This window comes from Hippocampus guttulatus, chromosome 9 (assembly GCF_054856545.1).
Source record: "Hippocampus guttulatus isolate MCC_2025c chromosome 9, RoL_Hgut_1.0, whole genome shotgun sequence".
Lineage (NCBI taxonomy): Eukaryota > Metazoa > Chordata > Actinopteri > Syngnathiformes > Syngnathidae > Hippocampus > Hippocampus guttulatus.
In genome coordinates, this window is record NC_141269.1 from 4,356,773 (window position 1) to 4,371,226 (window position 14,454).

The 14,454-nt window shown below is 41.7% G+C and overlaps 1 protein-coding gene across 6 annotated transcripts in view; it reads right to left on the bottom strand.

Annotated features, from left to right (window-relative positions):
• Positions 1-1,056: 1,056 nt before the first annotated feature.
• The window catches only part of sh3gl2a (SH3 domain containing GRB2 like 2a, endophilin A1), a 28,987-nt gene continuing 15,589 nt past the window's right edge, over positions 1,057-14,454 (bottom strand). For 2 of the 6 annotated variants that reach the window (XM_086119065.1, XM_086119068.1), the window contains 8 exons: positions 10,987-11,055; positions 10,825-10,897; positions 9,948-10,091; positions 9,094-9,227; positions 8,849-9,007; positions 8,463-8,566; positions 8,184-8,302; positions 1,057-4,594 (listed from right to left, as the gene is read on the bottom strand). In XM_086119065.1, coding sequence (XP_085975191.1) covers positions 4,398-4,594; positions 8,184-8,302; positions 8,463-8,566; positions 8,849-9,007; positions 9,094-9,227; positions 9,948-10,091; positions 10,825-10,897; positions 10,987-11,055 — 999 coding nt within the window. In that variant the 3' untranslated portion in view covers positions 1,057-4,397. Of the gene's footprint in view, positions 4,595-5,611; positions 7,181-8,183; positions 8,303-8,462; positions 8,567-8,848; positions 9,008-9,093; positions 9,228-9,947; positions 10,092-10,824; positions 10,898-10,986; positions 11,056-14,454 lie in introns of those variants that run through there. The other 4 variants (XR_015101723.1, XM_086119070.1, XM_086119067.1 and 1 more) reach the window with 4 other exon arrangements.

Below are 14,454 nucleotides of genomic sequence, written 5' to 3' on the forward strand. Positions count from 1 at the left end.
CATGGTAGTTTTTTTCGGCTAAAAACGGCTTACTTTACATGGACGTTTTTTTCAGCTAAAAACGCCTTACTATACATGGTCGTTTTTTTCTGCTAAAAACACCTTTCTATCCATTGTCGTTTTTTTTTCGGCTAAAAACGCCTTCCTATACATGGAATTTTTTATTATTTTTTTTTTTACTAAAAACGGCTTACTATACATGATTTAATTTTTCCAGCAAAAAACGGCTTACTTTACATTGTCGTTTTTTTCGGCTAAAAACGCCTTAATATATGGTAAGGTATGGTAATGGTATGGTATAACACCTTACTATGGACGTTTTTTTCGTCTAAAAACGCCTTATTATACATGGTCGTTTTTTTTCGTCTAAAAACACCCTTCGATCCATTGTCGTTTTTTTTCGGCTAAAAACGCCTTACTATATATATATGGTCGTTTTTTATCTGGCTAAAAACACCTTACTACACATGGTCGGTTTTTTTTCGTCTAAAAACGCCTTACTACACATGGTCGTTTTTTTTTGGGGGGCTAAAAACACCTTACTATACATGGTCGTTTTTTTCGGCTGAAAACGCCTTACTATACATTACTGGTGTCAAACTCATTTCACATTGTGCTGACTGGGTAGTTATTAAGCATTTAATCGACAAATCAATGATTGTGCTTTTGTGTGTGAGGCAGCGGTGTTCCTCTAGAGGATGCTCGAGCTCCATTTCTATTTGTTTTTCTTTTGTGGTGAAACGGAGATACAAAAAGTGGGACACATTAGCCAGGACAGGAGTGTTCACATTTTCACTCAATGTGTGTGTGTGAGGGGGGGAGGGGTGGTTTGACATGCCGAGATAAGCAGATTGTGACTGGACAAATTACGCCCAACCACATCCCGCCTTCGATTCTGTGCGAGGCTCACCCCCCCCCCCCCCCCCATACACACTTTTGTCTGCTCTAATGATGCTTGAGAAAGATTTGAAACAAAAAGTCAAGCAAATGGCGGAAAACTAAATTGCTGAATTCAGTTCTTGCAGCCATGGGCAGACGTCCACAACCACAAACTAGCACATTTCTCAGTTTATTGGAATAAAGGACACTGACTTATCACATTGTTGTCTTTACATGAAGCATACATGCTTCAAATCCAAAGTGCAAGAATGAAACAAAACAAAGAGAGAGAAAAAAAATCATGTGCACCACAAAGAATCTCTCCTTCTTCCTGCCTTACATTATTGTGTGTCTATATAATATACATTATATACACACACGCACGTCTATATTTTGTCATGGTTACAAAAATAAGATTACATTACTGTGGGTGAGCAAGAACACACGCGCGCGCGCGCACACACACACACACACACGCACACACACACACACAAATAAATCCCACAAATAACTGTACAGTCCTCATTGAGGGCAAAGATACACATATTTTTTTAAGTCAAAGAGAAAAAGAGGGATATAACCCTTCTTCAAAACAACAACAACAACAAAAGACTTGTGAAGTTGTGCTTCTGACAAACAAAAATGGAAGCGCAGAACAAACACTTCAACGCCACAGTTGTGGACCAGTCAGAATCCAGCTATAGAGGGCGTGGTGAGAAGCGGCCCTCGCAGAAACCAAAGCCGCATATTTTTATTAGACATCAAAGTACATACTTTACTTTTCGACTTGTCCGATTAGCCCCTGGTCGGCCATCTTGATCTAATCGTTATCCACTAACCATCATGTATAATTAAACGCTTATTACACATTTATAACAGAAACCCCCGAGATGTTACCGAAATGTCGGTGCATTCAATCTAAACAACAAATCGAACAACGGGGGACTTTCTGAGATTTAGTCAGTGCACGTTGACAGGTGATATGCGTATCAATCCATCATCGGCAGAAGAAAGACTGTTTTGGAAACGCAATCTTTTGCATTATATGAAACAGAGCTACATGTATTCATATTGAGATTATTCAATAGTTTCCAGACTAGCCGCACATCTACTCTGTAACCAAACAGTGCTGCTTAGCTTCTGGCTAGCAGACTTCAACTCTGTTGGAATGGCGAACGCGGTAGGTGGCGAAAAAAAAAAAATCTAAAATAAATACAACTCTACATTTGCAACACTGGATATGCATATAACATTTTCGGATGTTTTTTCTTCTTCTTTCTTTTAAACGACAACAATCCCCCTCTAAAGTTTTCAGAGCAAATAAAAATCTGAGAGTATGTCTTCTTTTGCCATTTGACTCGAGTGTTTTCTTTTTTAAAATAAATTATTGCAAACCATGCCAAGCACATCACAGATATTCCCGTCACAAAGGTTTTTAAAAGTGTGAAGTCCTTAATGGGAATGTTTGACCTACACCTTACGACTAGTACACAAGCTACGAAGATGACATTAATGGTTTCCAAAGGGTTAATATCTCATAATCAGCAATCCAGCGAGACAAAAATAAAAAATAAATAAATAAAAAGTTTCAATCTACTTTCTCCAACTAGCTAAACTATGAGAAAATTCTTACCGGACGATAGTGTTAAACGAATGAAACAAAAGATTCAGTTAAAAAAGACAAAGCAGTAAAGTTGTACGCTTTTGGTTACATCACATGACATTAACTTTTTTTTTTGTTTGTTTTTTTTACACACAAATTGCAGCTTGGAAAAAAAAATGCTCAGAGGGCGCATACGCGCGGTAGTTTTCTTACACGATTCCACCACGTGCTTTTTTTCGCAGTCATTTCAAAATAAAAATAGCAATAATTTTGGCTTGAGAAATATATATATATACTGTATATATATAAAATATTGCGAAAAAAATACGTTGACAACAGATGTCGATCCGTCATTAGAAACAACCCCCCCCCCCCAACTTGCTTACATCTCCTTTTTCTAACAAATATGGAGGTGATTATTTGATAGAAATGGCGAGAAAATGTATTTTTGTGACCTATATTTTGCACAGGATTTTTTTTTTGTGTTACATCACAGCTTAGGTTTTTTTTGTAAAATCACATCATCACTTCACTAATCTTGGATGAGCGACGTCACACGCTGGTGGATACAATTTCGATTTTCTTACGATACGTCACTTTTAAAAAAATCAACGTAAAAATCACTCATCACTGGCTCGGTCGTGGAATGTCACACGCGTGGATACGCTTCAGAATTCCCCGACCCCAACATGAGAAAAAATTAAAATGTGAAAAACGGAACATCGTAAATCCATTGCTGACTTTTCGTTCGTTAATTTTGGTGCCTGAACCTCATTTAACAACATGCCGGAAACATTTATCGAGGATGTTGTTTTGTGTCATCTAAGATTTTTTTGAGGAAATTCTTCAGTGACATTGCATCTTTTTATTGTTAAAGTCATGTCATCACTTTACTTATTGTGGAATTTCACTCAACAGTGGGCGGATGCACTTCTGAACCCTTCTTCACACGCGCAAATAATAAAAACACCCCAAAAATTGGAGACTAAAAAATCCAACGTTAACTTTTTGTTTTTGGTGTCGAGACAACGGTGATGTAAAATATTTTGTAAAACTATTCAAAAAAAAAAAAAGAAAAAAGGATGGAGCATTTTTTTTTATAGCTATTTAACAAACATTGGATGTTTTTTTTTTGAGAACAAGACAAAAAAAAAACTTTTGATCTCAACGGAAGCAAACACGATGTTTTCTCATGTTACGTCACAAGTTGCAACCTTCGGGAAAAATCAAGTGATCGCTTTACTGATCACTGGCTCAGACGTGGAATTTCACACACACACGACACGGTTCCCCCACACATGCAAAAATAAAAATTCCGAAAAAAAAGAGTGATCGTTAGCTTTCTTTTTTTTTTTTTTTTGCTGATTTGGTATCTGAACCCCCACTTTACACAATATGCGGAGGTGACTGCAAACCCAAATCCTGAATAGTTACAAACGTAAAAACTCCAAAGAAAGGGATCGCCAACCCAACGTTGTCATTTCCCCAGCGTGCCGAAAAAAATTTTGAAAAATAAAACGATGAAGAACGTCAAATAGGTTTATAAACACTTTCTTGGGCTCTAACTTTTGATCGCTAACAAACATGATGTGTTTAATTAACCGGAGAAACTTCTATCTACCGTAGCGGACGGTCACAAAGTACAGCGACGGACATCAAGTGGGATGGTGGAGTGGGAATGATGACATCGGGGGCGGTCTGGGTTGGAACTAGCACGCGGAGGCAGAGTTGAAACGATGCGCCGGCTGCTCATTGCTTTATTGTTGCAAACAGCAGATTGGGCTGCTTAGGTTGGGCTCAATCGGGAATGCAAGGTTGTTTCAGGGGGCTTGGGGGGGGGGGGGTAGATGCTTTATTTGTTGATTTCTTAAGCGGCCGTTTTACTGCATTTGCGTCACGAGCGGCAGGTGGCGCTCTAGTGCGGCAGGGGCACCAGAATGTCCACGTAGTTGATCGGGAAGAAGCCCGAGTTGCCGTGCAGCATCCCCTCGTACCAGTTCTCGTCGATCTTGTTGGTCAGGGTGATGATGTCGCCCTCCTTGAAGCCCAGCTCGCCTTCGTTCTCCGGGTCAAAGTCGTAGAGGGCGCGGCAGCATGGCTGGTCCATGGGGGCTGGGAAAAAATAAATACAATTTGTTGGGGTGGAAAGATGCCGCTGAGAAAACCGCTGGGTCAAGAGTAACCCAATACGGGTTACTTAAAAGTAACCCATATCGGGTGAACGAGTTCTAACCTTTTGCAGAGTCCAAGAAAGACTGAGCCAATGCTTGATTATTTATACACACACACTCTACAAACAGCTGGGTCAAAAGTAAAACCTAATTTGGACCAAAAATGGTTGTTTGTACAAAAACAACCCAATACATTCACATTTTATAAAATTAGATCAAAATGACCCAAGCAGTCGATTGGTCAATTTCTGACCCAAATTGGGGTTATTTTTGCCCCAACTGTTTTTTGAGTGCAACGCATTGGCTTTAGGATTTGACCCAGCACATTGGGTCATGATTTGCAAAAACGATCCACACTGATGAATGAAAGCTACCAAGACACGGTGGACCAGGTTATCAGCATAGCTGTGTACTCTCAAAACTGTGGGGCCAGAAATAACCCAGTTAGGGGTCAAAAAGGGACCAACTCCGGCTTGGGTCAATTTTGGGAACCAACTTTTTGGGTCAGATGAATAACCCGCAAAAGCACCCTAATATTTGGGTTGTATTGGTCATAACAAATCAGTATGGGTTGTTTGATAGCCACCGGAAATGGGAAGGTTATGTGGGTTATCCATTTCATCAAACCTTTTTTTGGGAAGTTGGGTCAAATTGACGCATGTCGGCTCAGTCCATTTTGGACCCATAATTGTGTTATTTTTGACCCAAATGTTTGTTTTTAGAGTGTGGTTTGAAAACAACATTTTACTGCCAAGAAGCAAAAATTCACTGATCAAAAAGTGCGACCAGCTTCAGCTCTTCAGCCCAACCAAATCCAAGTCATGAAGCCAACTTTGGGTAAAAGCAACCCAATCTTTCCAAAACTACAACTACCCAATGAGTTGGTGACAAAAACATCCAAGTATATTAGTAATAAATAAAAAGAAAGTTGCTGGACCGGAGAAACTTCGCCGCTCACCTGGTGACCGAGCTGAAGGCAGGAAGAGAGGAAACAGGGTGTGCCGCAGAGCCCAAGAAAAAGACAAAGAAAGAAAAGATGCCAAACAAGATTTTACACTGTTAGGAGGAGACACGTGGCGGTTCAGGAAAAGTGCAGTTTGACATTTTGGGTCATCACAAGCGGAGCTGCTAACCGATAGCACGGTTAAAAAATTTGTGAAGGAAAAGCAAAATTGAGAAAAGTGAAATATAACAGAGTGACCAAGAAGGAATGAGGGGGGGGGGGGGGGGGTAAACAGAAAACACGAGTCATGTCCAACATAAAATAAAACAGAATGAATCAAAAGAGAAAGTTGAAATAAAGCAAAACATGACACAATAAATAAATCAATACAGAAAACCAAAATCGAACAATTATTATTTATCGAAGGCTTGAAATTAAATTACAAATGTAAATCTAACTCAAAAAACAAATACCACCCCATTAAATACATAAAATAAAGCTAAACTAACCAAATTTACATGATCTCACATTTTATGACTGAGAAAAATGATTTTAAATGCAGGGGCAGCAACTCGATTGATTTGACCTTTGACCTTGATCATCCTTTTAAGAAACTGCAAATGAGTTCTGGCTGTAGAATTTGGGCCAACTTCAGAGTGCCGCAGACAAACAAGTGACTCGTTTTTGTAATTTACTGACTATAGCCATGCATTTAGGGTCCTATAAAAATTGAAAAAGAAAAAGAATGAATGCTTTTGAAAATAAGAATAAAAACAATAAGAAAATCATTTTGCACTACGCATCATTAATTTGAAAGTTGCATCAAATATTTTGTAATGACATGATTTAAAAAACATTATTTCAACTGCGATTAGTATATTCCTGAAAATAAAATTCAAATAAAAATATTGAAAATATTTGATATAAATGAGAATGACCAACACAAAAAAAATGACTCTAAATAATAACTGATTTCAACCTTTTCAAATCTCTTTAAAATTATTATTATTTTTTTTACAAAAGAGGCTCCTTGTGTGTTTCCTTGAATGTCAAACTCGACCAACCACACAAAATTAGAAAGGAGGGAAAAACAAAAGGGTTAGACGGACAAGCAAAGAAAAATCAAATCGGCTTGGACGAGGCTGGACCGCGGACGGAGAGGAGCCTCCACTGCGTTCAAAGAGGAAACATTAACGGACGAGTCACTGGTGCTCACCTGGAGATCTTGCTGTGGAGGGGGAAAGGAAAAGACAACAAAAAAATTATTACAGCAGAAGCAATTGTAGAGGGATGGAGAGATGGGTGGAAAGAATGAACGTCAGTGAGCCGAAAGAGGAAACGTTGGGGGCGGGGCGCCGGATCTCGGAACACAAAAGGTGAGGCAACGATGGAGGAGATGATGAGGCGTGCGCAACCTTCTGTTTTGTCTCACCTGGAGACCGGGCTGCCAACGGCAAGTGGCGGCCGGGAAAGAGGGGAAAGAGGGAGGGGGGGAAAAGACAGCAAGTCAGTTGGAGCGGATGAGGGCGGGGTTCAAATGACGCAAGTGGACAGCCGAGGAAGGCTCACCTGGCGACCTCGCCCCTGCACGAGTCCCCCCGCCCCCCCCAAAAAAATTGAAAAAAAGAGAGAAGAGCAACACAGTTGCGTTTATTTGTGGGTTGGGGAGGTGGAAAAAAAAACATTTGAAAATTTGAAAAGGGCATCATGAGGCTATGTCCACACAAAACTTACATTGGTCCAACTTTAACTTGAATTTGGATGTTTGTACAAGTTTATTATTTTGTCTCTAATTTTAGCATTACATTAGCGATTAAAAACGAGTTGCATTTTGTCGCAATGTTATTATAAAATACAAATGCCGTTGGTTGCAGTTGGCATGAAATCAGGAAACAAACAACATATGTGCAGTACTGTTATTGTTATTTTGATTTCAAAAATACACAAATAAAAATGTCCGTACCTGTATTTGTGTGGAGATGACCTGAAAGTTTTGCTGTGAACTCCCAAACTGTAGCTGCAAGCTAATACGCTATCTGATTTTTTATTCGTATTTTTTTAAGTAGCTCATTTTTGAGAATTGACAGCAAAATAAATGAACACACAAGTGGAATGTGGATGCCACTTGAAAATAAGGGAGGGCTTATAAATAGGTTAATAACAATGTAATAATGCCTTAATAAACAATTGAATAATATACACAAGTAATATAACACTAAATGTGAACACACTGTTTGGCAAGTGGTAGGCATTAATAACCAGCTGATAATCATAATAAGGGATGCCTTGTTGAAAGTATAAATAGGGTAATAATAGTGTAATGAACCCTTTATAAAAGCCTCAATGCACATTTATCCATAGAGCATTTCACTTTGCAATTCTAAATGGGCTCACATTTGGTTGGTGAGTTGCCTCACATTAGTTTATTAAGGCTTTATTAAGCACTAATAAAGTAGTCAATAACCAATTTATAAATTGGAGTACCTCTGATACGATACCAAAACATGCCCAGAAATCCTTTTTCCGAATGGAACATTCGTGCCTATTCTTGGACATGTTTTTACGAGGTTCTTGGGTCCGCACTTACCCGGAGAACGAGCACTGTGTATGCCTCCGTTGTGGTTCTCACTGATGGAGGAGAAGTCCAGAGTGGTGCGAGGCTTGGGGGTGAACTCTTTCCGGGGCTTGTGGGAACAATCCTTTATCCTGGACACCCAATGACACAAGGACAGCTGGTCGCAAGTTCCAAAACAAAGCTCTTGTGTCATTGAAGCTAAAAAATGACTGAGACAATGTCGCTATGAGAATAACGCTATTTAATCTCGGTTTTGTAGACCATGGAGGGGACGCTAAGGGAAGCACCGACCGTTCGTCAATCTTGCTGCACAGCTGCGTGAGGATCTCGGCCGCCCGGCTGTGATATTCCACCTGAGCGTGGACCAACGCCGCCAGCTGGCTCACTTGCTCGATCTGCGGACGCAAAAAGTTTCGGGTTGATTTATGACACCCAAAACTCGTTGACGGTTTCGTGGGTTGCAATTGTTTCAGACTTCTAATGCCCTGAGATGTGTTGAAGGCAACCGACTGACGTGTGTTCTCAGGCGTAAACTAACAGCACATGGAATGGGGAACAAAAATGAAGTCCTCTGTAATCCTGTTTTTTACCTCTATAGAAAATGTTTAGCCACTTCAAGTTCTGCAACATTTTCAAACCAAACGCCCTACGTTTCAATTTTGCGGGCTCACGCTTACGTCGCTCTCCAGCAGGTTGAACATGCTGAGCTCGGCGATGTCCTTGGACTCGTCGAACTTCTCCAGCGCTTGCTTGAGCTCTTCGTCTGTCACTTTGCCCTGCCGCTTCTTCTTGTAGTCAAAGTCCAGACGCCGGCCTTCCATCTTCTTCAGGTGATGCTGTGAGACACCACAGAAGCCGTTCAACAGTTGCGCGTAGATCCTCGACATCATCTCTTGGCCTAGTTACAAAAAAAACAATCAACCTGGATCTCCTTGAGGTCTTTCTCGTGAAGGTTCTGCAGCGGGTCGATGAAGTTCTGCTTGACTTCCATGTCCAGGGCGTCCTTAACCTCTGCCAGCTCACGCATGCACTCCCCGGCGTCGATCAGAGCCAGGCCTGAGGAACACAAAGCGGCGCGAACCTCAGTGGGACCGACAACAGCACTGTAAGGGTAACTTTCAAATATTGTATTTTATCTTTTTTTTAACCAACTCCCCCACCAAAATAACATTCAAAAAATGATATACATTTTTCAAGAAAAATTGATTGAAGACAACGGGTGGGAAATAAAAACTTTCCCCCCAAAATTTGAATGAAAAATAAAATTGACCCCGACCCCAAAAAACCTCAAAACTGTCAAAATGTGAATCTGCCGGTACGAAACTGTGATTATGCCGTAATATGAAAACTTGCGTTTCAAGCAACTATGTTGAGGTGAATGAGGAGCTTCATTTAGCCAGGCCATAGTCTAGCCTAATAGTTTGTAGAAAAATAGTGTAGGCTATTACAAACGTTGAAGGGTGCCAATTGTTAGCGAGGTAAACTGTAACTGACACCCCCCCTCCCCCGCCCTCCTCCCCACAAAAAAAAACAAAGATGGCAGCATAAATCGACGACATCTAAAATGTCACAAAATGGCGGCAAATCCCACCTTTGTCAAAATAAAGCTCCTCGGACAGTTTAAAAATACATCTGTGGTCCCTCGACCCTGCAAGTAGCTTGGGCCCATTGGATTATCATACATCTTTGTATCATCATTAATGACTGACAAGATTATTTATCAAACGCCCCACTTTGTCGGAAATTGTGAAAAAAAAAATGCTCTCGGCCACTCACCGAAATTGGATTCCTCGCCGAGCTCGCGACCGAAGCGCTGCATGGACTCTCCCAGGATGGCTTCTGTCTGGGTGTATCCGGGTCCCTTCTCCTGACCACGCATGCGAGACATGGAGTTCATCATGCTCATCTTGGCTCTGGTGGCTACAAAACATAAAAAACAACAACAACAACAAAAAAAACCATCCATTTTATTGCTCTGAAGTTTTAATGATCAAGATCGTCAAGGCTTGAGCATACATCAATCAATTGTCCACACAATTTCGAAAGCATATTTATCCTCGGGTGACGAGATTTTGCAGTCACATGAAATTTGGTCGGCAGGGTTATCGTGAGAAGACCCACAAAAAAAGCATTGAGAACTCAAACCTGAAAAGACACAGTAGACCATTGCCAGCGGTCCTTCCAAAATTAACTTGTCCTCGCAATTTTGTTGGATATTAACTGGATTTTAACCACATCTGCTCGAAAGACGGACAAAGTAAAAAGGCAACATTTTTAGCTTCCTCCCATTTCAAAAAAATCATCTAAAACTCATCAATGGTTGCGAACATGTTCCTGTGAACAATTTGTTTGACAGGATTCATCTGAAAATTCAGCAGCCCCTGAAGCCACTTTCACTTTTTAACATGAAATTTAGTTGACGTGTGTATCATGAGTAGACCCACAAAAAAGTCTCAAGAAGAAATGCCTGACATGAAAGGGAAATCTGCCATTATGGTTTGAAGTGGACATTTGGGGTGATTTTAACCAGGATGGCAAAACAGCAGAGGATTTAAGTTGTAATCATTTTCTTCTTTTTTTAAAGAAATGCCATAAAACACAAAACTCTTAACGCTACAAAAAAGAAATGATGAGAGCCTCTGGGCCACGTCACCTGGATTGGGCTGCAGATACTCGGTCGTCTTGGTCATGATATCGATGACCGCCCGGGTGGTTGTGTCCACCTTCTGCACAAGTGGGAAAGCGCGACAAAATTGTCATAAATGTTTTTGATACACGTCATGTTGATGCACTGATTGACGGTGTTTCGTCTCGCCTTTTCCATTTCGGTGAAGTCCTCATCGAGCTTGGTTCCCTCGGCTCCGCCCACTTTCTCACTCACTTTCTGGATAAGGAAACACGCAACATATGCATCGAGGTTACGCGTCTACATGTTCTGAATGAGATGTGCAACTGCAGTAATGGAAACGTTAAGTTATATCTTATTTGGGGGTCCGATCGTTTTTGTCCACGTATGTATATTGTCTGTCTCCATGTGTTGAAGCACCAATGCTATTTTCCATAGCCGGTCCATTTCTCTATTGTTGTCTGCTTGAACTTGAACTTGGCAAGAAAAAGCTTGAAGGAAGCACACAGACTCTTTAAAAAAAAAAAAAAAAAAAAAAAAAAGTTCACTTTTGGCTGCTTGACGACCGGTATTTCGCACTCACCGAGTCATGGCCCATATCGGGAAAAATTCACAAATTGGATCACTTCGAAGTTGTGGTACATATGTAATGTTCTTGAACTGACCTTTTGTGTTCACCTCTTCTTTTTTTTTTTTTTTTGCATTCGTATCATAACTATTAATCAACTTTTTTTTTCTTTTCGCCAGTTCGTGCCAAAAGATGGGGGAGAAAATCAAGCCTGTCTAAAAATATGATTTAAGGCTAGGACAGATGAGTTATGAAATGTGAATTTCCTCTATGACGTGATCTCAGACACACACACACACACACACACACACACACACACACACACACACACACACACACACACACACACACACACACACACACACACACACACACACACACACACACACACGAAGGTCTCACTGTCAATCATTCTTCTTCCTGCCTCCGAAACCGGGGCTCGATGCTGGCAGTCACCTGGAGGGAGCAGTGATCTGCCACAATGAGGACACACACACACACGCACGCACGCACACACGCACGCACGCACACACACACACACACACACACACACACACACACACACACACACACACACACACACACACACACACACACACACACACACACACACACACACACACACACACACACACACATACACACACACTGCCTTCAGAGGATTCGATGAGACAGCTGGCGACAAAAAGGCTTCCGGTAACATTGCCATGAGTGACTGAAGGATCACTTACTATCCAGAAAAAAAAAAGCATATTACCATTATTTTGAATGATTCTATTAATGTCGACAAGCGAGTCAAAATATGTATGATGTATTGCACTTCGACACAGCAAACCACAACAAGAAACACATTGCTAAAAACCAAACAACACCCCCCCCCACCCCCCCAGCCTTAAAAATGGAGCGTTCTTAATTAGTCAAAAGCACAATTTTTCAACCGCGTCTCTTGACGTGAATGTCAGCAAGTGTACCTTGTTGTAAGGGGCTGGGCGTGTGCATGAGGCAAGAAGGTGATTTGTGCAGATCGGAGAATGGATGGTGAGGTTATCATGTCAACCCTATGACGGCAGTTTACGCGGTGTAAGACTTCCTGAGGATTTGTCTGCTCTATGAGTCATTTCAGCAAAAGCCGCATGCACGCACGCACGCACACACGCACACACATACAGTACATGCACACACACTCACGCACACACGCTCAAGTCTCCAGCCATTCGCGCATCACGACGACTTCTCCCATCCACGCTGGTTGCCGTGGAGACCGTTATCTGCCCCGCGCCGGGCTGGCTTGTCAGGTACACACGATAATTGCGACAATGTCGCTTCGTGCGAACGCAAGACTTGAGGGACATATCGGCTCTGTAAATCAGCACTCAAGCTGCCGAATATTAGATTTGCATAAATGGTGCACCTTTGGACGGATTCAATGAGAAGGGAGAAAAGGAGTGTGACATCAAGCGCAAAAAGCGGCTCGATTGAGACGTACTACGGAGCGAATAAGAGCTGCTGAAGACTCTGACAAATAAAGAGAGGGCTCATTATCCTGTCTCGGTGTTTGTAATCAGTAAGACATCATGATCGGTACTCAGGCTTTAGAAAGGGCGCTCAACAAAAACCAAACCAAAAAAAATTAAACATGGAATGAAATTATGAAGACATATCCACTAATAAAAGCAGTATTTGGTCCAGTTTTCGGTGAAAAATGGCATCAGCCATTACATATGAAGGCAACGAATTGGTCAGAAATGTTCTTTGAGTCAGTGTGCCTTTGGATGTCTTCCCTCAGGTGGATGCTTGGGGGGGGGGGGGGCGCTGCCCCCTCGCACCCCCCCAACCCCACTTTAAAAGTCACTGATGTAACTCATTTGGATTTTTTTTTTTTCAGCTGAAGTTGGCATCATCAAATTCATCCTCCCAAAGTTTTTGCGGCAAGGGAAAAGCTCCGGGCGCCACATCTCGGCACCTGGCACCCACGCGACCCAATCAGACGGGATTAAATGTGGTCTAAATGTGGAGAGGGAGCGCTGCGGGCAGGCGGGCGAGCAAGCGGGCGACCTTGCCGCCTTTCATCACACAGAATCACTCGCATCGTCAGCCAACGCTATTTGCCGCTCGCTCACAAAAGACAAGACAGAGGACACGTGACGCAATGATCCGTGTATGCCTGGGAAGAGAACAACGGCAACCAGCTATTTTGTCGATGATTCAAATTTTGTGTGTTCTTACTGTGCTTACACCACTAATCCCACTTTTCCCAATAGTCCAACAATGTTAGACACCTTTTAGGATTTTTTGAACGATAGTTTTTATCGGTGAACCGCCCTCCATCGCAATTTCGGGGGTTGCGCTTCTGCGGTTCTATTTCATGGATTTTTGAAGGGTACCATTAAGAACACTCTTACGCTATGCCTCCCATTTTGTTTTAGTGTAATTACACTGTCGGCCGTTAGCTGGCGGCACACTACCTTGTTTGACAATGCACATTTGAAAGAAGAATAAAAATAGGAAGTATTTCAAAATCATTCTCGTTTAGTGCTGAATATTATCGAACGGCCAATCCTCTTTTATCCTGCTTTTTATACCTACAAAACAACCTATTTCGTACAAAACTTCAGTGGTCAGTCCATTTTTGACCCAAGTTATTTTTGGTTGGACCCAACAGTTTGAAGAAACCTCAGGAGCGACTTCGGGTTTTGTTCAAGCACCTAATGCCTCCTCCTGTCCTCTTTTTTTTGACCATTTTCTTAGCATTGGGGTGGCTCACATGGCTCCCAATGTGAGTCTGCACGCCGCTCAACTTGCCCCACCCCCATTCACTCCCGCCCTCCCCTCCCTGCTCAGAGCTCTAATCGGAGGATTCCTACCTTTAAATACACGCACGGTGTGGAAGAGCCCGATTAAAAACGACAAGAGTGATTAGCGAGGCTATTCTGAGGGACAGGTGGCTGCTGGAAGAAAACAGGGAGTCCTTCCGAAGCATCTTAAAACAACTTTTGATGTTTTAAATGACACTGACGTGATATGATAACCGGTTGTTTAGAGAGCGTGTTCAACAATTTTCTAATGAAATAAGACATTCGCAAAAAAAT